Source organism: Folsomia candida, unplaced genomic scaffold (assembly GCF_002217175.1).
Source record: "Folsomia candida strain VU population unplaced genomic scaffold, ASM221717v1 Fcan01_Sc002, whole genome shotgun sequence".
Taxonomy (NCBI): domain Eukaryota; kingdom Metazoa; phylum Arthropoda; class Collembola; order Entomobryomorpha; family Isotomidae; genus Folsomia; species Folsomia candida.
The window spans coordinates 13,659,921-13,684,321 of record NW_019091194.1 but is presented as its reverse complement, the minus strand read 5'-3'; the positions used below and the strand labels follow the sequence as shown (position 1 = coordinate 13,684,321).

At 37.4% G+C, this 24,401-nt stretch overlaps 1 protein-coding gene across 5 annotated transcripts; it reads left to right on the top strand.

Moving 5' to 3' along the window:
* Window positions 1-10,542: 10,542 nt before the first annotated feature.
* Window positions 10,543-23,023, top strand: LOC110843851 (forkhead box protein A2-B). Of its 5 annotated transcripts, none has more exons than XM_035847752.1 (10): window positions 10,544-11,081; window positions 11,142-11,188; window positions 12,315-13,977; window positions 14,812-14,853; window positions 17,540-17,620; window positions 17,687-17,718; window positions 17,803-17,817; window positions 18,054-18,118; window positions 18,817-19,409; window positions 19,513-23,023. In XM_035847752.1, the coding sequence occupies exons 3-10, from the start codon at window positions 13,501-13,503 to the stop codon at window positions 19,807-19,809; spliced, it is 1,602 nt and encodes a 533-aa protein (XP_035703645.1). In that variant the 5' UTR covers window positions 10,544-11,081; window positions 11,142-11,188; window positions 12,315-13,500; the 3' UTR covers window positions 19,810-23,023. The 5 variants fall into 5 exon arrangements, with proteins under 5 accessions (XP_021945590.1, XP_035703645.1, XP_021945591.1 ...); XM_022089899.2 differs by lacking the exon at window positions 11,142-11,188 and having other exon boundaries at window positions 10,544-11,085; window positions 18,817-18,969; window positions 19,075-19,409; XM_022089898.2 differs by lacking the exon at window positions 11,142-11,188 and having other exon boundaries at window positions 10,543-11,085; window positions 18,817-19,400.
* Window positions 23,024-24,401: the final 1,378 nt, after the last annotated feature.

Genomic DNA, 24,401 nt, shown 5'->3' with positions numbered 1-24,401 from the left:
ATGTTTTAATAGCTGAAATATTACATTTTTTGAACCTCATAACGACTGAAGAATTCATTTTACATTATTCTTGCAATTAACTTATTATAATTCATTCGAAACTTTGTTTAATAATAAATTTATCGCTTTTGATAAGCTTGCTGCAACAATGTAGAGAGTAGCGAACTGGTTCTCCATTCCTGTTATTTGCTGTTACACTTTACGCTTCAGCTCTGTTCATGTTCTGTATTGGCATTTCCATTTTGAGTCTGTTGCTTTTTACACGTTCAGCTTAAATTGGATATTCAAGATGTAGAATAGAATTTAAAAAGTATAACAAAAAACCACAGCAAGATTTTTTGGGTTCCACAAATTACAAATAAGTACAAATTACAAACCACACAATCCAGTTTTTCACCACCCGGTAATACAGGTGTTTGTGTGAAGAAGGCAGACAAATGCAGGTCTATTTAGTTCTATGTATTTATGCTGCTTCAATTTCCAATTCATGTAACATACAAATCACACTTGCATACTTAGATATGTACATACATATTCTCACCTTTGCGCTGTGGGTGTGTACAAAGTATGCTCAAACCATTAGCTTGTGATGAACAGACTGAAATTTACGCTGAATAAAGATTTAACGAAAATCGTGATTTTATTGCCAGATTTAATATCAGACAGCCGGGCACCTGCTCCTTCTCACACAAAAATGCGTGTTTAGTCAAGAAAATAGGCTTTCCTTATTCAATTTGCTGCTTTATTTCTTATTTTCTCGCCCACAATGTTTTAGGGCTTGGTGAAATGCTCAGAAGGCTCGAAAACAACAATGCACTTTAGTTGGGTAAAAGAGGAAATGATGAATGAATGTGAAAAGGTTGAAGGAACGGTCATCTCGTTGTTCATCAAAAACATGATAATGAGGAAGGAAAGTCTCAGTAAGTGAAGGAAGAATAAGACTCCATTTTGTATTAATTAGCACCAACCCAAAGTGGCATCTCTTTTTTAAAAATAGTTTTATAAAATTACTCATGAAGCACAATTTACTAGACATGTGACTTCTATATATAAGCCATTACTCGACGTGACATGATCAATGTACTTTAACATTCCTGCATTTTTAAGAATCCACAAGATAAAGCCATCGGGCTGGGATGAGCTTTAAAGTAGCCAAGACTTCATTCCTTTGTTCTTCTTACGATTGGAAATAATGAGTCATCTGATTCATCATTTCATGGCCTGAAGAGGTTTGTCTTGTACATAAATACTGTGTTTGCATGCAGTAAGTATGTGTTTGCTAGCAATTATCTTTGTTGAAATATTTGTTCTAGTAATTTATTAATATTATTGCAAACATTGTGTGGTGGTTGTGGATTGCAAATTGCAATGTTGCAAACAACCTTATACCACAAGTGATTTATTATCAGCTTGTTTGTCGTCAACCTTCATAATCCGACGCATAGAACGTATTTATTACCACATTTAGTTTATATGCAAATTATATTATTCGTCTCACGATTTTAGATTTTTGTTGCAATAATAATCACATTTTAGCTGCACTTTGATAGCTTTCTAATAAACACTAAGCAATAAGCTTAGTAATTCTTAAGCTGGAACTTTTATTTCTTCATTTAATTTTAAAAAATATATCAAATGAAATAATCCTCAACAATTATGTCCATGCGTAAAAACGTGATCATTTCTTCTCTCTCGTCGTTCGATGTTCTGGCAGTAATTGCGATGCAACGGGTGATAAGTATAATAACACCCCTTCCATTCGATTTCCGGCATGCTCATCGACCAGCGAATTAAGGGTGACTGGCCAAAAATACTTTGTCGTTCTCTGAATTGGTCTAAATGATCGCTGCATGCATTTTAAGAGCACACTCATTTCGTGACACAATGTATTAAGAAATAAAGAATCGTCGTGTGAGACAAGGGTGAGATAATGACCCATATGCACTCTTATCGTTTGCGCACGATTGCATCAAATATTTATATAACTTTATTTCTCCCTTTGGAAATGGTTGCAAATTCGTACAGGAGAACTGCGTCCTGCTCGTGGGACACATATTTTCAATCATTATAAATCAATTATGGATAAATATATAATGCATCGAGGAATTCATATGTCCTCCCCGCTCATTTTCTGTTATTTACTCGAGAAATAATTTATTTTATTTGCTCTCGTTTATTAAAAAATCCATCATTTTGTAGTAGCACAAATGCTTTCATAAAGTATTGTAACCACATCATTGCAAATACATACATATTATATGGACATATGCGGGTGGTTAGGTGGTTATTATTATTTTGCAATGTGAATACAAGTCCAATGAATATTTATTCAAGTGGGTGGCAGAGTTTTAACAGGCTAGTTTGTAAAATAATAGTGGTTAACAGATATATAAATACATACTCTAGCCATCCACTATACAAAAGAGTGGTGAATGTACTGAATGTACAAAAGTTTATTTGCCTCATTACTCTAAAATGAGGACAGGAACTGATTTTTGCAGATTTCATTTGCACAATTAACACATTTATGTCGTAAACAACAGGGTTGAAAATTTTAGATGGAATCGAATTGGCATAATGTATAAAAGTCATGCAGAACTACATATGTGTATGACTGTTAGAATTGAATGACCACTTCCTTCTCGTTTTGAACTATGTTCATGTTGTGCATGAATACACTCATTTTTTTTTACTTCTGATATTATTTCTTTTAGAATTTCATCAAATTTTAAATGGGTCAAAAATATCATTCTTTGCCTTCAAGGGATAATCTCGTAGGAGACGCGACATCCGGCACCGGAAGCAATTTCATCATTGTATGTAGGGATTATCCTTTCTGATCATACGTTGTGGATATGTTTGCGTGGTTTCCATTTGCTATAAAAACGTACGGTATCGAGCTAGCTGGAAAGTCAAGGAATAGTTTGGTGCGAATGAGGTAGCCAGGAGAAAGGACGGAGGGAGTAGCTGGCAATCGCAAACTCATTATTACACGGCATCACACAGATCCAATCGCGTCTCCCAATCTTTCAACGTCCATAAATGATATATGATCCGCTCTATCTTCATTTTACAGCCACTACACTTTCCAACTACAAATGAATCCATCTTGCTCCGTCGACTTGTGCGAAAGTGAACACGGTCCGTTGACGCGGTCGTGGTGGTTATGCGATGGTGCATTAGCCGCGATGGCGATGTTAGCAGCAGCAGCAGCAGCCGAGATGATGAGAGATATCTCGATCCTCTCCCTTCTCCTCCTCCTTTGTTCCAGGCCAACTCACCGTCGTCCTCCGTGTTCATAATGGATTGGATGACTTTATTTGAACAATTTTCAATTTTCAAATGGTTGTTTGTCTACTCGAGTGCCTAAAACTATCGCATCGCCAAGTCAAACAGGCCAGCATCCAGCAGAGTCCGTGGGATACGATATATTGTTCGGGATGATGTAATGTGATGCTGGCTGAACGAGAGGGCTCCAAAAAGCAGTTCATCCAATATAGGACGTTGCAATGCTGTACGTACGTAGATAGATCAAGTGAGTGAAAGACTTTCAGTTTGATTTTAGTTTTAGAGTTAGAAAAAAAGTTGACATAAATTTATTTTCCCACATCCTCCAACGATTGTAAAACTTGACTTGCATTTTGGAGCCCTTCGTTTCCTTATTCTTCTTCATACCCAATCGTTTTATCGCACGTAAATTTCTTGTAAGTGAATTTCTTAATCAATGCAAGAGGTGCACAGTATCGTGTTGCACACCTTGCGTTGAAGCTTCCATAACTTTTTTTATTCCTAAATCCTCCTCCTCTCTGCACTTAAAAATAGAAAAGTACACTTTTTGTGTGCTTAACGTTGCTTTTCAAGCTCCATGCAGGATTTATATCCGAGCCCTTGGTGTTGTGCATGTGGAAATATTTCTCACATTATCATCACGTCATAACCTCCTACTTCAACCTTTGTTTTAATACTTTTTGGGTTGGTCCAGCTGCATAACTTCCTTGGCTTATCTTTTATTGGAATAATACATGCGTGTTATGCTTCCATCGAAGATATGAGATTCTTTATTGACCGTACAATTTTCAAAAATGCTTCATATGCATACAAAAAGTCTAAAAGTTACTCAAAGTTTTAAGTAAAAAATACATTCCATGATACAGACTTTTGTGTCTTTGGGGTGGCCATCAGCTCCATAGTTAATAAATACTTGTGAAATAACCAATGTTTCGACGATGATGATGACAATCGATGGTTGACAAGTTTGTGTGAGAATATGAACTTTGTCACATCCCATTATTTGATTTTGGGATGTGTCATCAACGGATATGAGGCGTCACATGAAATGAATTTCTAAATGTAATTTACGACTTTTCAGCAACGCTAGAAAATTTCCTCCTTTTATTACCTCGCTCACCACACCAGCCAACTAAGTGAGGACGATAGTACGTACGTATTATGGATGTGTATGTATTTTAATAGGTGGTGCATTTTCTGGGAATGGCTTTTAATGCCGTCTGTTTACACAATGATAAGTAATACATGGCAAATCCTCCAAAGTTTCTTCGTTCTTACTGTATTTTAATGAATTACTAATTAATTTTTCTCGTCACACTTTTTGTCAACTGCATGTTTTTCCTAATAACTACGTAATACTACATGCACGTACATACGTGTAAATGTATGTCCGCAAGTGGAAAGTCTCATTATTACTGATTAATTGACGACGTGACGGTTGACAAATATTTGAGTGAAATTTGAGGCGGTGTAAAATTAGAAATGAAAAAAAATCGTTTAATATCCATCCGCGTTGAATGCAACCGTGAAACAACGACCACTTTAACAATTTCTTCTTACCTTGAATTGACATTATCGATGATGCATCACAATAGTTTGGAGGCACATACAGGAAGAATGAGCCAAACTATATAGAGTCATGAGATGAGACCACCTACGAAATGTCAAGTCAGTCTATTGCCTGCTAGCTACTTAGCCAGATACCTAAACCTCCTACCTCTGCATAACCACTACCTATGACTACCTACGTCAATCCGTCAGTCAGTCTGTAATGTGGTGGATGAAAATTAATACGGAAACTGATTGATGTTGCCGCTGTTTGTTTTAGACTTCTATTACTAATTGCTTCGGATGACAGCTTAACTACAAGGCAAACAATTATAGGCTGTCTCAACCACGTCTAAAAATCCAAGTGGAGTGGATTAGCAACAGCAGCAACAGCAGAATGACTTCCCACGAATGACGAAGAAGAAGACGCACCTCTCCATTATCTGGAATTAGCCCCGTGCATGTAAACTTATGTATAGCTTAATATTTCGCTGATTGATTGGCAGGCGAGTAGAAAAAAGCTTCCCAATTAACCTATGCATTTTTTATTGTCAAAAATTAAACGTGTACATAGGTTGACATTAAGTATATTTCCATAAAATATATTACATGTTTCTTTTACTCGCAAATTAATGCGTATTTTTATGTGAGCCTTGATTTACTAAACCACTGCTAAAATTACAACATAACTTGAACCTATGTACTGAATCTCCCTTTTGGTGGATCACGTCGAAGGATTCCTCGAATATCCCCAGTTGAGTTGTAAATACATCATCAGTCTAGCCTGGCTGTTCGTGTAAGAATTTGATGAGATGTACCAATAAACGTGTGTAAATTGAATCTATCAACAAGGGATTGCATTCATTCAACATTGAACAATGCACATCTCGCGTCCTCATCTCCCAGTAACACTTTTCATCCATCCATGAAGCACCCGAATAAATATAATTTCGTATGCATTGCACTGCTGCTAAAGATGAGAGAGTTGAAATGAATCAGAAGCAAACATTGGAGTAGCTTAGTTTAGTTTCCGCCATTCCCTCGTCGAATATAGATGTATGGCAATGGGCGAAAGTAAAAGTGGAAGCAGAAGGCACACAGAAGACCGAAGGAGAACAAGGCTAGAATTTTATTTTCCTTTATTAGAGGAGGAGAAGGACAGGAGAGAGAGAGCATACACATGCATGGAATCATATATAGGAGGAGGTAGGAATACGGAATATCGGAGACTGGAAGCGTACGAGAGAGCGAGTGCAATAAGTCTACAAACCGAATGAACCGAACTCGGTTTGTTGGACGGGGAGCGTTTATTGAGCTAAGCAAAGAGCAAATGAGTATTTTGAGAGCAAACACTTTCAAATATTTTATCAGAGACACCAAGACCAAACCAATTCAAGTTGCATTCTTCATATATACACGACGTCCCTTCCCTCCTGCCCTTCTCCATAGTTTGCTTTACGTGGCCGTGTGTACACGTTACACTTTTTGCTGCTTGTGTTCCATCTTCTATGAAATGCAATTTGTGAGTATTATAACTGCAAACCCATTCAGAATTGGATCACAAGCAGAAGTAGAACAGGAACCAACCATAATATCGCACTTTTTTCGTTCATTGTCATTTGTGAGAGAAAATAAAGTAATTTCAAGCTCTTTGGAAAAGTTTGCTGAGCTACTAGATCTAATTTCTCACATTTCCCAAACTTGCTATAAGGTTTCTCAACTTGCTACGCAGTTAAAATTCGTCCCTTTTTAATCACATTCGAAGGTTCAAAAGTCGGATGTTTTTTTTAGTTTTTTTTGTAAAGCGTGTGTCTGGAATTACAGTGTGACTCATGGTTCGATAAAGGAAAGTAAATCCAATAATAACTGGAATTATGGAATTGTAACTATCCTAAGACGGCTAGAAGGATTAACTGAATCAGATTAAAATGCTTGCACTTGGGTCAAAAATGGTTGCCCCTGAACCATTTGTTCTAATCTCATTGGTAAATTCCACTGTAACCAAGCCCTGAAGGTTGAGTGATTGTATGCATAATTTTACATTTTTCAGAACCTTAAGCTTCATGACTCATGCATATTTTTTTATACTTATACATATCGAGACAGAAGAAAAGGACCAAGAAATCCAGAGGATTTATTTAACTTGCTAAGAAAATGTAAATTAGTCATGCTTCCAAGTTCTAATAATATTTTATTTATTACACTATGCCATTTTTAAAAACTACGTATTAATATAGTTGGTAATAAACAAATTTTAAGAAACAAAATAGCCGGAACAAATAATGACTCTCAAATAAAATGATTCCCGATTCATGGATATGGCGTTCATTGACTTGTTGATAACATGATATCAGTGATACAACCAACCAAATAAACAGTTGATCTGCGTCAATTGTTTTGCATAATATTATAGATACATACATATGGCTAACACGTTTGGTTGAGTGAGTTCATTGCTCTGGGAAATTGGTGTGCATTTCCGTGATCATATCAATCTAAATTATTCTAAATGAACAAATTTTGATCTCAAAACAAATTACAAGTGTAATTCGCAATATATTGTTATGTTTACGGAAATGGACGTATAATGATGACATGTTTGCTAAACCTCCAAGCAGTGCATGCGGTATTGCTTTGCTTAGCCCGAGCCAGAATTTATGTGTTTTTCGACGTGTTTCGATTTGGGATGAAAATAATCAAAGCTTAAAATAATAATAATACATGCACTTTCAAAGCAGCAGTAAATTTTTACTTTAATACATTTGGTTTCAGTATGGGTTTAAATTATTTTATTAAACATTTAAACCAATTTATCTGGTTTTGAGCTACACAGTACTCTTGTGTATTCGAGATTTGACTTGTGATGTTTGATTTTTGAACAGTTTTTGCCATGACATGTTTCTTCGTAATTTTATTTACTCAAGACACCATGAACGATACAAGAATTCAGACTCGAGACTCGACAAACATGATAAAGATAAGCCTTGAAAAATTGAAAAGTTGTCATGTTCTTATCTGACAGGACTTTGAGTTACTGGGATCAACGGACACATGTGGAACAAATATAATTTTATACATTTCATCACCACATACATACATACATATGTACATATCACCATTCTCTCAGAATTCACAAAAATTGTATGTAATTTGAGCATGAATTATTTAATCCAAATAAGCGGTTTGCATTCGTGTGAGACTGCCAAACTTAGAATCACTTATCTTTCGCTTGATACCAAAATTGAAAGGTAATAAAGTTGGAGTTACGTACAAACAGCACAAGCTTAAGAGCGTTATTAAGTAATACAAAGTCCAACAAACAGATACATTTGGTGTGAGTACAAGATAAACTAGTCAAACTATTTACTCAGGAATCTCGTCTCAAACTCAAAGTCTTTCAGGCGAAGAATAAGAAGAAGTGCACAAAGAGGACGCTACGTCTTAAAAGATGTTGAAGGATGAATGATTTTGATCTTCTTCTTCCTCTTTGCCAGCCTGCACTTTAATCAAAAACATTTTATTATTTTATTACCCTGCTTCTTGTTTGGAGAGGAGACTCCAAAAAACGACGAGTGCGTAAGCAATAATAAACCACACACACAACTAACCAAGTCTCGATCAAAGAAGAAGTTCATGGCAAATTCATAGAGTTCCCTTTATTGAAAAGAAAATTTTGTGTTTTGTAAGAAATCTGTCCAGATTTTGTAATAGTGAAGTACTTATTTAAGTTTCACTGTTAGTGTGCTGAATAAATTACTTGCAAAGCTATACTTCCGCTTGTCACGCAGCTATACCTTTCTCATGATTTTTTGTTCTCATTAATTTTCTCTTACCAATTTTGCGCAAATCGTATATTTAAAATTACGTAATAATAAAATCGTAACATTCTTTGTCATGAGATCAATCGTCTTGTGCTATAGAAAAACAGAGCTCGAGTCCCCTAAATTCAAAAGGAACGAAGCAACGATCCAACATCACGTAATTGAAAGTTTGGTTATATTTACTTTGTTGATTTGGATGGGAAGCAAATCGATTTCTCGGTCCTTCACTAAAGCATACAAACGATTCAACCCAAAGTGATGTTGGTATATGTGTACAAACGTATATGGAAAGACCCCACCGACCAACGTAAATGCTTATAAACTTTATAAACTCCTCGTCTCCACATAACTCTCCTGGCTTTCTCATCCATTCTTGCCAAGTTCCCTCTGGAGATTTTGTAGCATTTGATTTCATTTGAAACCTTTGGCACAACCGAAAAGTTTTCTACCGGTAGGGCAGCATCACAATTCTTGCCATTTCCTGCAATCCCCGTTGACATCGGTATGGCTGGTCAGTGTTCCTTTATGTACATACATCCGTAGGTACATAAAAACTGTCTGTATGTGCAAGAGTGCTGACTATGACCTATGATGCTACGACCTGCGCCTGGCCCACCCACCCACCCACCCAAACCAAAGACAAAGTTTCCCAGTGAATGGCAGTATAAATAAATGTGTATCATCCAAAAGACACTTGACGATAGGGCTTGAATAAATATGAGAAATGCAATAAACCAACGAAACAATGGCAAACAATGAATTACTGACTGACTGAATATTATGTATATAGATCCTGTGCAAGTCTCGATTAAGACAAACATTATTGGCCATTAATTTTTTCTAGCAAGAAGATACATCGTGTTTTAACTTGATGTGTGTGTACTTTTACGTATGTACATGCATCAATAATGGCGTTGATTGGATAAAAACTACGGCAAACAGCACATGAGTAAAATAACATAAGTCACTCACTGACTTGCTTACTTTTGGTTTACCCAGTGCGTTTTATTAAGTAAAGAAAGCGGATGCAAATACAAACAGATTAGTTTCATTTTTAAATAATGATCTTAACCAATGTTTAAACATTTTGATTCAACATTGCGTGTGTGGGAGGATTTGATTTCATAACGGCACGTGATGGCTCATTGACAAGTTTTTCTTCCCGAGAGAAGGGAGCCCCCTAAAAAAGCTCATTGATTTCTTTCTCCAATTTCTTTTTGATATAAATCAGAAGACGAGTTGGTAAAAGTTTGAGGATTGCAGAGCCAAGAAGAAGAGAAAGAGAGTGGTAAATGGTCGGAAGTGAGATAATGGAAGGGAGTTTGAACCCCGTGGTGTTGAGCTCTCTCTCGGCAGCAGAGTATGATAATAATAAGTCTCATCCTTCCGACGACCACGGGGGGAAGGAACAAGTCAAGTTGGGTCTTTCGATAGGCTCTCCTCCGAAATGGCAGGCGGAGTTGATGTCGACGCTGAATGGGCGTTTGCTCAGCGACCAAGATTCCCCTCTCTCTCGCCCCACAAACACGCCACGCTACTACCGCGTACGATATACAGAGCTACGAGGACACCGTTTGTTTCTTTGTAACCCAGCTTTCTGTGCTTCTCTGGTTAAAAGAGAGGAGATCTCTCTCTCTGCTTGTTGGTTGGTTTGGCATTATAGAAGTCTATTACGCAAAACTTTGGAGGTTTTCCCCGCATTTCGCCTTGTTGTATCTCTCGTACATATCTACGTGTATGTCGTCTTTTCCAAATGCAATACTCCTACTTCCATTTACAGCAGCCTTGTTCCTTTCCCATTATTGATGGATATGTTGGTTGGTTGGTTGGTTGGTGGACTCTTGGGTTGGATTTAAGTTTATTGGAACTGAGTTGCAGCTACAGAAAGGCAGAAGAGCAAAGTGGATTCTTTACAAACTCTGACTCAGTTTGCCTTTAATGTTCAATGTTTAGTTAGCTTTAGCTCAAAGCATACACATAACTTGTGTGTACCGATCACGTGCACTGTTTGTTTTGACAATTATTCCAAGTGTGCAAGAAGAATCAGAATTTTATCTCCGATCCTGTCCAAATTTGTTCATCTAATAATCCAATTTAACAAACCACAAAAAAAACACGGCAAATACAATAGAGCAAAATCAACAGACTTGAATAAGTTACCACAGTTCGGATTTATGTTGGGAAAATTGATTTTGTGCAAGAAAAAACGCAGAGAGAAAACTTTGATTGTCGAGTGAGTTAGTTTGAAGCAGTGTTTTCTCAATGATTTTTTAGAAAAAAATAACTTGTTTCCAGTGTTCAAGAATTCACTTGTTGCAGTGAGTGAAAGTATACGCATTATAGCAAAAAAATAGTTTCTGCAGCAGAAACGAGACTGTGCGAACCTTGTCAAAACCTCATCAAACAGTGGAAGAAGAGCACGAAGTAGGTAAGCAAGTAATAACACGCACGCTACTGCTGGTCACATATTTATTTTCCATTCAGATCAAGAGTCTTTTTTGGATTGAGAGTCAAAGTACATCGCAGCTCCGGTGTGTACATATTTTCTGAGTACATAAAGAGTTGAGTAGGGAGGAGTAGGAGTAGTGATTGACGGTGGTGAAAGTGATTCTGTTCCGATTTTTTTGTTACCACCTTCAAACCTTGCACAATCATATACACGGCTAAGAAAACAAACCAACTTTCGGGTGAACAAATAGTAGCACAAATAAACAAACATTAAACAAGAGTTGTGTACATGAGAAACCCACCAAGAGTAGTTACCCAGATACGTGTATGTACATATGTACATATGTCTGTGAGCATAGGGTGCATAAATACCCAGTTCCGGTTCATTTCATCTCTGGAGTCATTATTATTGAGCTCTTATTGAATCATGAATGAATTAAGTCTACAAGTGGTGACCCCTCTCATTCATCCATTCATTTTTTCACAGGTCAAATATTGAACATTGTTAGTTGACAAATAGTTTATGTACATACATATTCAGTGAAAGACGCCAAAGTCAATGTGCATTGAGCAAACTCTAAAAATTCCGTTATTCTTACTGATTTACTTTTAAAAATGAAGGAATTGATTTAGCTAATTTGCTCCCAGTGCGTAGGCTTCCTTTTTGCAATATGTACACATATGCATTAATCCAGTGAAAAGTATGTTAGATTAGACTCAATTATTCACCAATCCTGATAATACAAATATGCACGTGCCTGCAGAAAATGCATTTTACCTCGATTATTATCAAATCCAAACAATTAATGCAATGCACAAAATGCAAGCAGTACCTAAATCGCTTGTTACATGCTTGTGTACCAATATTTGAGAAATAAGTAATGAGAGAGATAGGCATCACCTTTCCCCGACTGTTTTTACAAAGTTCGTCATGCATATCTGCACAAGTATCACCTGCTCATGGGTTATTTATCACTCGTCGTCCTTATCATACTATTATGTCGCCGCATTGGGAATCATCATCATCATCAGCACCGTTGGTTTCACTCATTTTCATTGACAAAAACAAAATGCGTATTAAATTTATGCAGCTGATAACCAATTCGGAACCCGCTTTATCACTCACTCACTCCTTCGTCCTTCCCTATATAATTATGAGGTATGAAAAAGCAATGATTTAATATGGATGGATTTGCTCTTATCTTTTAGTGAATTCTGCTTAAACTGCAAAAAATATCTGGTTCAACTCGTCTCATCCCATACACACAGAGTTTCGTCATTCGTCCGTCCCCATCCCATATTATTCGACAACGACGACGACCACGACGAATACCTGAGTCCTGGACATCGGGCATTCAACTGCTCACTGTAATATCTATCAGCGCTGTGTGGCACGCATCTTCTTTCCCATAATACATAAGAGAAACCACTTGAGATTCATTATTATTATCGCACATTCGAGTGATCAATGAACGGAATCAAGAGTCAGAAAAATACTAATTATTATTTAGCTCACTACCGCCTGCACGTCGAAAGCAAGTGGGAGTAGTGCAGTCCAGCGTTGAACCTTTACTACTATTACTACTACTTTTTGGTACTAAATTACTACTTGTGGGGTGTCGTTGCGCTCGTTGTGACCAGAGACAAAACCAACCCATTTTTAATCAGTCATTTACACTGCAATTTCATTAGTCCGTTCGCCATTCGTACTGGGAAAGACTATTGCAAATATTGAGTTCGTTTGCCTTATTTATTTATTTTGTGTCCTAATGTGAAACTGATCATTGTATCTGTCTGAGTGAGTTGAACCCTCAAGTTACGATTTTTGTCACTGTATACAGATTGGGTTATTTCATGAGTTTGAGCATCAGTAATGGTAATGAACTCTTAATAACAGAACGTGACAATCTTGTCGCACTATTTATTTAATTCTGAACATCTAAATATAATCTCGTCTGCACGATCGTTAGTAACGATTCGTTAAAAAATATAAATCAATTCATAAGCGCTCGCGGATCATTAGTGGCTGAGCGAGTGGACGCCAATAAAGTTCAATAACTTTGTGTCAGAAAGTGTTTGCAATTTGGTTTAAACAAAACGAGTGCGATTTTATTATCAGTGTCGACAGGTAAATTTACACATAACTTTACAGTATCAAGCCAATACAGTTTAGTTGAATAGTTGGCGTTCGTTGGACAAGTAAAAACACTACTAATTATACTGGACAATATTTTGTGAGTTTTGACCAAGTGAAAATATATTTGTCAAATACGAACATAAAATTGAAAAAGAAAAACAAGAAAAGCAATGTGTAATATTGTGAAAATTTAAAAGTGAAAACCAAATACTTGCAAATATCTACTAGTAAAAAAAGTTTACTCAAATCCACAACAATATGTTGCATCAAAAGTTATATTCATCTGACTGCTCTGGAACAAACGGGCTCCAGGGTCAGTCCACCCCCTCCCCGCAACCTCTGATGAATTATTCATCTTATGGAGGAGTGAACGGCGGTGGGTGTGCCCAGTTTGGGTCACCGCCATGCATGTCGCCATCCATGAATACTTACACCACGATGGGATCTCCAGTCTCGGGGGGTCAGTACATGGGCGGCGGTGGTGGGGGTGGACCCCCAGGTGGCGGAGGAGGTGTGTACGGCAACAACCTCTCCGCCATCAACTCTGGGTCTTGTGACAGCCTCGTCAATATCAACGGGGGACCAAGTCCTGGGGGAAGAACAAATTCATCAAGTTTCAGAGAAAGTTCAGTCATTGCAAACGGGGGAGGAGGAGGTGGGAGTGCCTCGTCTGCCGCGGCCGCAGCATCAGTTGCCAGTTTAAAGAGTTACAGACGCAGTTACACCCACGCAAAGGTGAGTCACTCATAAGCAACACAATATGCACGATGCGTTTTACTATACATTAATTGGCTACAGCGTTCGCGAGAACTTTAGCTGTTCTCAAATCGTCAGCCCCATAACCAGTTTTCTAATTCATTTGATTTTTGCTCAAATTTTGGGAGACTTTATAATAAAAATTTGTTCGGTCTCATTACAATGCATAGCATTGTGATCTGCCTTTCTATTTTATAGAGGATTAATCCACAATTTTATGAAGCGCACAGGATGAGAATATGGATGACGGGTTTGCAGTATATCTACATGAACATACATATTTGATAGGATTACGTAGTCTATGCAGAACGTTTGCGATCAATTTGGCTAAAAAAATTCTTATATACACCCACTTAATTAGAAATAATAATTAAATTTCTTTATGTATGTGGACGAACTATACACGAATAAGCCCGTTTAGATGTGTACTTGTGTGCAATCATATTTTTCATGATTTTCAAAAAATTCCTAGGTAAAATTAAGAGTGATGCCTCTGCTCCTCAATCCAGAAATGCCAATATCTTTAGTCTGGGGGCAGAACAAATCGGCACCGTGCACTGTATCAATGTATCCCTTATAGCGTAAAAACCACGAATGGACAGAAAATTTGTGAAAAGCCACCAGGGACATAATGCAGCCTACATTGCAGACAGTTATGCTTTGAAGGGCCACATGTTTTATAATGTACCTCAGCGCCACTCACATGCATATGAATATTACATGTTCTTGTTGGTTTTAACTAATTTAATGTGTTTTTAAGGAAATTATTATTGGTTGTTTTAATGTTGTCTTTTTTATGTTTTTCATGTCCAGCCGCCGTATTCGTACATTTCCCTCATCACAATGTCGATACAGGTATGTATTCCATGACCATTTTTATAAAAATAGTTCATATTTATTCAAGGTCCTCGAACTAAATAAGTAAAGGCATTTAAATTACCGATGTACTCGCCAAAACTCCCTAAAAATCGCATTTCAGTAAATATGCACATGATTTCTGCATCTGTGAGGTCTCAGAAACATGTATCGAAAAATTCCCCATGCTAATCTACTGGGGGAGCTTATCTTATTTTTGGGGCACCACGAGACTATTATTCTCCAATTTATGTCGCTACTAAACTACTCATGGTGTTTTATGACAATCTGTGATTTTTTATTATCTGTAAAATATTTATGCAGAAGATGGTTCCTCTGATTTAATAGCTGGTAGTTTTGACTTGCATAGTATAATGTTCGTCATATTTTTTATCATTAGTTTAAATTTAATTAGCGATAATTTCATAACCAGCTAGTATAATTTTAGTTGAGGTAATAAAAACCAAAGCGAAAGGGTATGTATGTGTAGCCTGGGGAATTTATGGCGACGTGTGTATGTCCATATGTACAAATGTACGTATGCGTTGTGCGGAAGTTGGGCGTTATATTTTCTAATCTCTTCCAGTGAGATAAGACAAGCCCTGTGGAAGTGAGTCATCATACAAAATGGACACCATCATCCAACTAACACTTTGATAACGCTGTCATTCGATCGTATAGTTGTAGCATTTTTATCTATCCCATAAATATGTACGTACCTACGCATAGTCAGATCACCGGTTCGAACATGATAGCATCATTCCATTTGATTTTCCACAATAATATAGACGAATGGTCAAGAAGAGATGAGAGTACACTTGTTGTTGATCTCAAATTACACAGATATAGGTATCAGACATAAATTTACGCTGTCATCATCACAATATTTGATGAAAAGTTGAATAAACTGAACACGCTGGATTATTAACTTGGCGAAATTCACGCACTGTTTGGTGTGTACAGTACCATCGCTGTAGATCCATAATGTGTCAAGTTGAAACGTAGTTAGAAACTTAAAACATGCCCAAAACCACTTTGGGACCCAGGAACCCATTATTGAACGCTTAGACCGTACAAAATATCAATCAGTGCGCGTGGATATCCCGTCGCGCCGTTACCTTTTAGTGAGTGCAGAAGCGCTCTATCTGCCACACTTGACGCATTTTTTGACCTTTAATGCTCGGGAACTTGTTTGTCAATATTTTTTCTAAAACCTGCTTTTTAGGCAATGTTATGCCCAATTTTACCAATTAAAATCGCAATACACCCCAAAACAGCCTTGGTTTCGAATAGTTCCAGCTTTGCACATTATGGATCTACAGCGACGATGTGTAAGATCAATTTTTAGCATAAAGAAAACCAGACCAGGTTAAAACTTTTGTATTATTTTTTGTGTATATTTATTCACGCATTGTTTTATTTGAGTTTGGTTGTGTGACGTTCAACAGTTTGACAAGTGCATTGAGAAAAGCACACCTACAATGTACATACACAAATATTGCAGTGAACATACACTTTAAGTAAATAATAGTTTTATCGAGTATCTTATTATTTTAGAGAAAATTAGAGCATTGCATTCCAGTAAATATGTAAATACCATCTCAACTCATGTACACATGCGAAAACCAGACGTGCTATTATTATATAAAAAAAGATGCGTAAAATTTAAGTGGGGCTCATCTGGGCATTCGTAGTAGTGAGCATTTCGTAGTGGGAAGATGAGATATACAAATGCATGCTGCTATTCGGATAAATAGAAGATGTGCATGACAAACTGCTAACCAAACAAAATTTGTACCGGTTTAACATTTAATCCTTCATTTGTTCCTCTTCTCTTCTGGGTCCCCCCTCTCACAATTCACACAGTAGCTTTATTCCATCCAACAATTCAGCTCAATCAACAACCAGGCAGGAATTCTGCTGGTTTGCAGTTGTCGCGTCCAACGTGATGACATTCAGAGAAAGCTTCAAGAGTCTCTTCCTCTTCTGTCTTTGAAACATTGAGTATGAATCATGACAGCAGCAGCAGCAGCAGTCCAACCAAATGCAGGACACTTTCCATACACATTATGGGAGTTGAGACTTTCGAGTAGAGTTCAGTCGAGCATAGGGCTAAGCCGATCTGCAAATAAAATGCAAAACTCTTGTGCATTCAGATTCAACTACTGCTCACAAACGATGAAAGGGTGGCAAACGGTTGATTTTGATTCGGAATGGACAATTTATTGCATTCAATGAGAATGATGAGACGAGTACAAATAACGACGTGCGAACTATGTACATGTAGCAGAACTTGTTTCATTTCCACATTAACCGTGCTGCTGGTTGCTACAAATCACTTGATCGGGAAACTGAAATACTTATGAGGAACACAATTAAAGTGTCCATCCATCATAGATGAATGAATGATTGACAGGTTATCAATTCCCAGTGCGGGGTATGATGAAACTGTCGCCTCAGTTTGGAATTTGCATGGGGACCTGGGATGCATGTTATGAGAGTTGAGTTTTAATTGTCTCATGGTCACCGTGATCGCGTGTTAATTAATATTTCATTCATTCATGCCACGACCTCTCACTTTCAATTCCGCTCAAACTCCTACATACTTACATTCGTATGCCTTATGAACAATTCATTAAAACTTCATTGATTGATTTTGCAACATATGCACGTTATTTTATTGCAGAGTTCCAACAGCAAAATGCTCACTCTATCAGAGATATACCAATTTATTCAAGACCATTTTCCGTTCTACCGACAAAATCAGGTCAGTTAGACACCTAATCATCCTACCTACAGTGCACCAATTAATTGTTATTCTATTTTTTTGCAGCAACGCTGGCAAAACAGCATTCGCCATTCGCTGTAAGAATTCGTTTAATTCTCTTCATTTTATCATAATTTTACTGGCTGGTGATATATTTAACTCTTTACTATTTTTGTTTGCAGGTCGTTCAATGATTGGTAAGTCTTATATGTTGATTTATATTATTTTTATTTTTGGGTTTATATTATTCTTATGCAGTTTTCCATGATAAGCACAATGTGTAGTTCGACTAGTTGAGCTTCTGGCATCTCTTTCTTGTTGTTAGCAAGATTATGCGTCCTTGTAGTGCATAGTCACGCTATTCTTAACATTTTCTTAAGCAAATTCGCAAAAAAAATTTGGAAAATTAATGTCATGTTCTAATTTTCTTTAGTTTCATCAAAGTTCCACGGACCCCTGACCGCCCTGGAAAAGGAAGTTTTTGGTCGCTCCACCCTGGTCAGCGTTTTTTTCATATTTTTAGCTTCATTTTTTAATATTTGAATGAGTGAAAGCAAGGCGAAACATTTTTCTGAGGAGGAGAAGCCCTCTACATGCCCCGCTCAGATCTAGATGCCCTTTGCTGGGTCCCCTAGGTGAGTGAAGGATAACCCTAAAGTGGTTTTACTCCATGGCCACATTTTCGCCCGCCACACCCCCTCAAACGTGTGAAAAACGCGAAAAAAGCCCAGCTTTCACTTGGTTCAACTTTCACCAAAAATCCAATTTTGCTCGGATTTTTATAATTTTTACATTTTTGTGATCCCAGATACTTGTTTTATCATATGATAAGCTTATCATATGATAACACAAGTATCTGGGATCACAAAAATGTAAAAATTATAAAAATCCGAGCAAAATTGGATTTTTGGTGAAAGTTGAACCAAGTGAAAGCTGGGCTTTTTTCGCGTTTTTCACACGTTTGAGGGGGTGTGGCGGGCGAAAATGTGGCCATGGAGTAAAACCACTTTAGGGTTATCCTTCACTCACCTAGGGGACCCAGCAAAGGGCATCTAGATCTGAGCGGGGCATGTAGAGGGCTTAATTTGATTTAATGATTTAAGTCTTTATTCAAATGTTAACATAAATCGGTTTATAAAAACTTCCCTCCTTAGTTAAGAATAAATAATGACCTCGAAATTGTACTAATCCAACAGATTCTGGCAACATGTTTGAGAACGGTTGCTATCTTCGGAGACAAAAGCGATTTAAGGACGACAAAAAAGAAGCGGTTCGTGCAGCCCATCGAGCAACAGTAAATGATCAACAGCAGTCAATATCTTCGACCTCTGGGGGCTCAAACAGCTCAGGTGGGTCCACACATCACCATCATCACCATCACAGCAACAACAATAACTCTTCCATCATTTCGCATCACAATTCTTCTGGGAATAAAAAGTCTCATTCTGGGTCAGATAACATGACATCCCACCAGAGCGATGGTGACGGGTCCCCAACGAGTTATCACCATAGCGGAAGTAGCCACCATCACAGCAAATTGTCCTCAGAAGCACCACACCATCATCATCAACAGCAGCATCCTGGAGCACATTTGATGAGCCTCTCCCACCACGGAGCAGGGGGAGGTCACCATTTAATGCACACGAGTAAAGAACATGGCAGCAGCAGTACCAACGGGGGCAGTCCACATGAGGACATTGAGAAGATGAGCATGATGGGCAATGGTGGTGGTGGTGCGTCTGATTGTACAGGAGGTGTGCTCAGTCACCAACATCGCTGGGTAAGTGAGGTACGAAATGGAGACTTGATTAATCTTAATTTATTTTAGGTTCAATAATGAAAAGCTCCGATAGCAATGTCTCACGAATATTTCCTTCTGTAATTGGTGTTAGGTGGGTGGGACAAGGAATCCTCCCCCTCTGGGCGACTCTGGGCAGTTGCCAAGCATGCTGCATGGGATGCAAAAGGACCCATCGTCAATCTTACCTTACCCCGCGTCCCTCGTGGCCTCCTCCCACCCCTTCTCCATCAAGTCGCTCATTCCTCAGTCGGTCGAGTCAGTCCGGGGGGACGCCAAGTATGATCTGATGCAGCATTACGGATACTTTGGTGCTTTGTCGGGCAACCCGCAAGAGTCATCCTTCTACAACCCTATCTACCATCACCTTCCGGCTGGAAATGCTTCTTGAAATTGGAGCTATCGGTAAAGCACATGACGACTGGATTTCAGGGTTTTTTTCGGCTATTCAATAATAATATAAATAATTACATGTTGGAGAAGAATGCACGGAAGAGGAGGAAGAAGTGCATGCATTGAGTGAGGGTGAAAGTTTGGTTGAGTTACGAAAAACCATCACTTATACATTGGTGTTGTTGTTCCTATATATCGTCCACTGTGACTCTGCCGCTGTATCTGTATCTTTAAGAATTACAATCATACAATACAAGTTTTTTTTATACATGCATACATACATATTTAGGTTGGTTGGATTAATCTAAGAATTTAGTAGTTGGCGAGTGACGCATTGCAGTCAGTTATTTTAAAGAGCTAGTTGCGTGGGGAATATTTCTTCACCACTCACTCACTATTCTAATAATACGATATTCAAACTTAAGCGTTGGCCCACATCAATAACACACACCAGACACCACACAGCAGCAAGTTGCTAATTAGTAATTAGCTTTCTTTTTCTCTACTACAGCAGATGTTGGTTGCATAGTTGTTGCAAGTAGTGCATACGTACGTACGTACGGAGTGAAGGGACTAATTAGAAATTGTGTCCATTTCAAAACAACTGTTATCCATTCATGTCGTTGACTACGAGTGTTCCTTCACCAACATGCACCAATTTATCATGATTTCAAGTTACCAATCTGCAAGTGAGTAAAGACGAGGCGCATATATATTTCTTATTGCTGTTGTAATAAGTAGGTTAGCTTGGTGTTCCCCATTGTTAGAAAACCCATGCGATGTAACGGTTGGTAATTTAAAATCAGTTAAATAGCTCTACATACTGTAAGCAAGTGCTGTCTGGTAACAATACATAATTCCCCTCGATTTAAATCAGTATAATAAAATCCTACTAGTTATTCATACAGTTACTGCTATTTAAATCAGACTCCAAAATTAAATGTAAATAGTGTTTAACATTCCTTAAAAGTTAGGCAACTTGCCATGTGTATGTAGGTAGATAATCAGTCATTCACATTAATACGAGTGCAATCACGCACGTGAAATCACACTCAACAATTCAATAAGTAAACACTTTATTCTTTTCTATTCTAAATACATACAATAAGTGTGTCCAAAAGTCCATCCATCCTATTAACCCGGTGGTTGCAGTAATCACCACTATTACTTGGAGATTTAATAGGAAAATAACCGTATCTTCGCATTTTGTAAGAATCTTTCTCTAATAATCTTCCATCAAAAGCGCAACTCGCTCGAATAATGTCTCTCTCTAAATATCCGTGTTGCAAGATAAAATCATCCAAGCAAATGAAATAAGAGCACTTTTAGTGTCAAATCAAAATCATGCCCATCTGCCCCGTTGCATCATCATCGTCATCACCACTTTGAATAACATTCACCACCAACAACACTCCACCAACAACCTTTCAGTAACAGACCCCACCAGATTCACGACCAGATATCCGTCATCGTACATATATGTAGCAGTACTACTATCCATCTTACTTCGTCTGGTGCGATGGTTTGCATAAGAGTTGAGCTATATCCAATTCACAAATATATTATATTTAGCAACTCTTTGTAATAATATTTAGCTACTGAAATGCACACGGCAGAAGAAAAGTGGTGAGGAGGCAACCTGATACTCACTCGCACCCACTTTTATTCATCATCATCCCCTCCCCGCACTTAATAGTTAGTGTGATAGATAATATTATGTAATGTAATGATGCATAAGTCAGTGACAAAGGAGAAAGCCAACCCCCGCGGTTACACGAGTAGGCAGAGCAGGAGGGATATCGATAACGCGTATCTAGTAGTCTAACTAGCCGTGACAAATCGGTTGTTGAGTATTAATGTCGGTGGTGGTGGTGGTGCCCTGCCCTTTACAAATTGGATGTCATGACATTGTGGAGGGTTCTCTTTTCTTTCCGCACATAGCAGCATTATTATTATTATTATGATCCATCATCCAGTTTGTGTCGAAAGTTGCTACGCATACGAGCGATTACGCGAGGTGGGTAGAATCTAATAAAGGAGGTAATGGCATACAATTTGTGTCCAATTTACAGCAAATAACAACAGCATCAAGCAGGGTTTAGGGGTTGGTGGATTCACAAATGTGCTCCTTTGGCACACAGTGGAGAAAAGAAAGATCAACTCAGCAGGGTCCCTTTTTGTTCCTTTATTACCAAAAGCCAGTCGCACCTTTCTTTCATTTCAGTTTCCACACGCTCATCATCATCCAACTCGACTCTTGAGGAAGGTTCACATTTCAATGATTTTATTTATGGCGTGTATTCACAATGTGCAAGCCCACTTTTTGACTAGACAAAAACTGATGTAAAGCATCATCTTCCCTTGAATTTGGTCAGGGTAGAAACAATTAATCGTTCTGAAATAGTATTTACGCGCATACAGACATCGCAAACAACCAACCCGACGACCCTTCCGTTATTTAGCAAGACTAAAATTGCTATTATTATTGCGATAAATTATTCCGATATGATAGCAACAGAGAGAAAATGGTGTTTCGCAATTTTTGTTTAATTTTTTTTCATTAAATATGTACATTCTGACGATTACTTTGAGAGCTCAGTAGTTCTCAATGGTTGACCTGTTTTTGACAACAATTATGTACCACCACACCACAAGAGTTGTACTTTGTTAAGTTATTTTAAAGAGCTTTATCTCAGCGAAAATTTTATACCTTTTCGTATAAAACTTTCTTTTATCATTTGTTTGAAACTCTTTTTTATCAGTACAATCATTAGTTGTAATAATTTTTTTTTACTTTTAATATTCACGTGATTTCTTTGATGTTTTTTTTTATTGAAAATCATTTTGCATCTACAGAACATGCTCCTGCTCCTGCTTTTGTAACAAACAATTTTACCCCATACATGCATAAATGTCAAATGATGACTTCAATCATTAGTTTGTAATTATAGAAAGTTATCGTAGATTGTTTATATAATTGTCCTAAAACAGGAAAATGACCTAGAATTTAGTATCAAATAACGGTAAACGTGCAATTTTAAAATTCAGTAATTTAACTTTATACATACATGTACATATTCAATAACTGCTGGAAATGTATCTATAAACCCATAACGTGTAAATATCGGCTTAGTACTGGATAATTAAATATTACCAAAAACGAATTACAGCAGCAAACAACAATTCACGTAATAAATATTATTAAATGAAAATTCTAGATTGTGTCCTTTATTTGAGAATTGCCATTAAATGGGTCACTATATGTAGCATATTGTAACTCCAAAGCATGCATTTAACGCAAGCATTAGAATCGTATGTTTGGTATTTAATTAATAATCAATTTAATCCTAGTTTGGTTAACCTGCTTTTCTATCACAATAAGCAAAATTAAACTAAAAGTGTTCCAATTAAGTTAATTCCACCCAGCAACACCTCGGCTGAGTTGCAAACTCTAATAAGTATACAAGTATAAATTATTAATACAGGATGACCATGCATTTTGATATTTATGAATACATGGGAGCGCTCCGTCACATAATAATACGCAACGCGTGGTCAGTACCTAACAGAGGCTGCTTCCGGTTGGGTCCGCTAGCTCTACAGCTACTTATGCATGTAAAACTAAGGATTATGTTTGATACTGAAATTAAGATGGGAACTGGAATACTTCGCATTTATTCATAATTCAAGAAGAAGCATTTCGGTTTTATTCGTTCATCCGTCAAATGCATAGATAACTTCATTGCGACGTCATACATACACAATATGTAAAAATGTATAGAAAAAATCATCCAAATTATCATAATGATTATTTGACTTGCCCACCCTCTCAATAGATATAGATCTAATTTACTAATTCTAAACACACAAAGGGCGGACATGGTCGTTTCATGTTACTACTGTTGCATACGTGCATAAATATAGGTATTTTTCTATACACGCATAGCAAGCAATATGACGTGATCGGTACATGGATGCACACCTATTCTAATTTTGATGTGTTGATGATGCGATGATTATTTCCACGAGTACCTACATACGTTTTTCAGTACCTAACTACTTACGTAAGTCACTGCGGGGGAGTTCTTTTAGCTAGAAAAATTATTGGAAATTGCAAAATTAACAAGATAGACAAAAATTGAGTGCATCCGATAAAAGCTCAAACTTGTATGTTGTTTTGTCTAATCTGGCCAAATTATTTTTAAACATCAACTGCATTAAATATACAAAATCATAATACATAGTTTTAGAAGTTGATTTTTTGATAATTTTCAGAATCCGATTAGTGTGGTAAACATGATGCGTCAATTGAAATGGTGGATTTGCGTACAATGTTCTCAGAAGAGCATATTATTTTGACGACATGACGTGGGTTGGCTGCTGCCTTGGCTTGACTGATTGGAGTGAGGACAATTTGGTCATAAGAATCGATTGATTTATTTCACCAGTCTCTCTTATGTCCACTTGCTTGTTCCTGCCAGCAGTCGCACAATTTGGTCATGCACTCATCTCGTCTTCTTTCCAGGCTATCCAAAAATTGATTTGCTTGGCTCTCTGAATGACAACAAAATCCACTTCATTTCATTTTGT

Bases quoted from the DNA above. Each gene is read 5' to 3' on its own strand.
- LOC110843851 (XM_035847753.1), top strand. From the start codon at position 13,501: ATGTTGCATCAAAAGTTATATTCATCTGACTGCTCTGGAACAAACGGG. The intron at 13,978-14,811 runs GTGAGTCACTCA...TTTCATGTCCAG, and splicing joins GCAGTTACACCCACGCAAAG to CCGCCGTATTCGTACATTTC. The intron at 19,410-19,512 runs GTACGAAATGGA...AATTGGTGTTAG, and splicing joins AACATCGCTGGGTAAGTGAG to GTGGGTGGGACAAGGAATCC.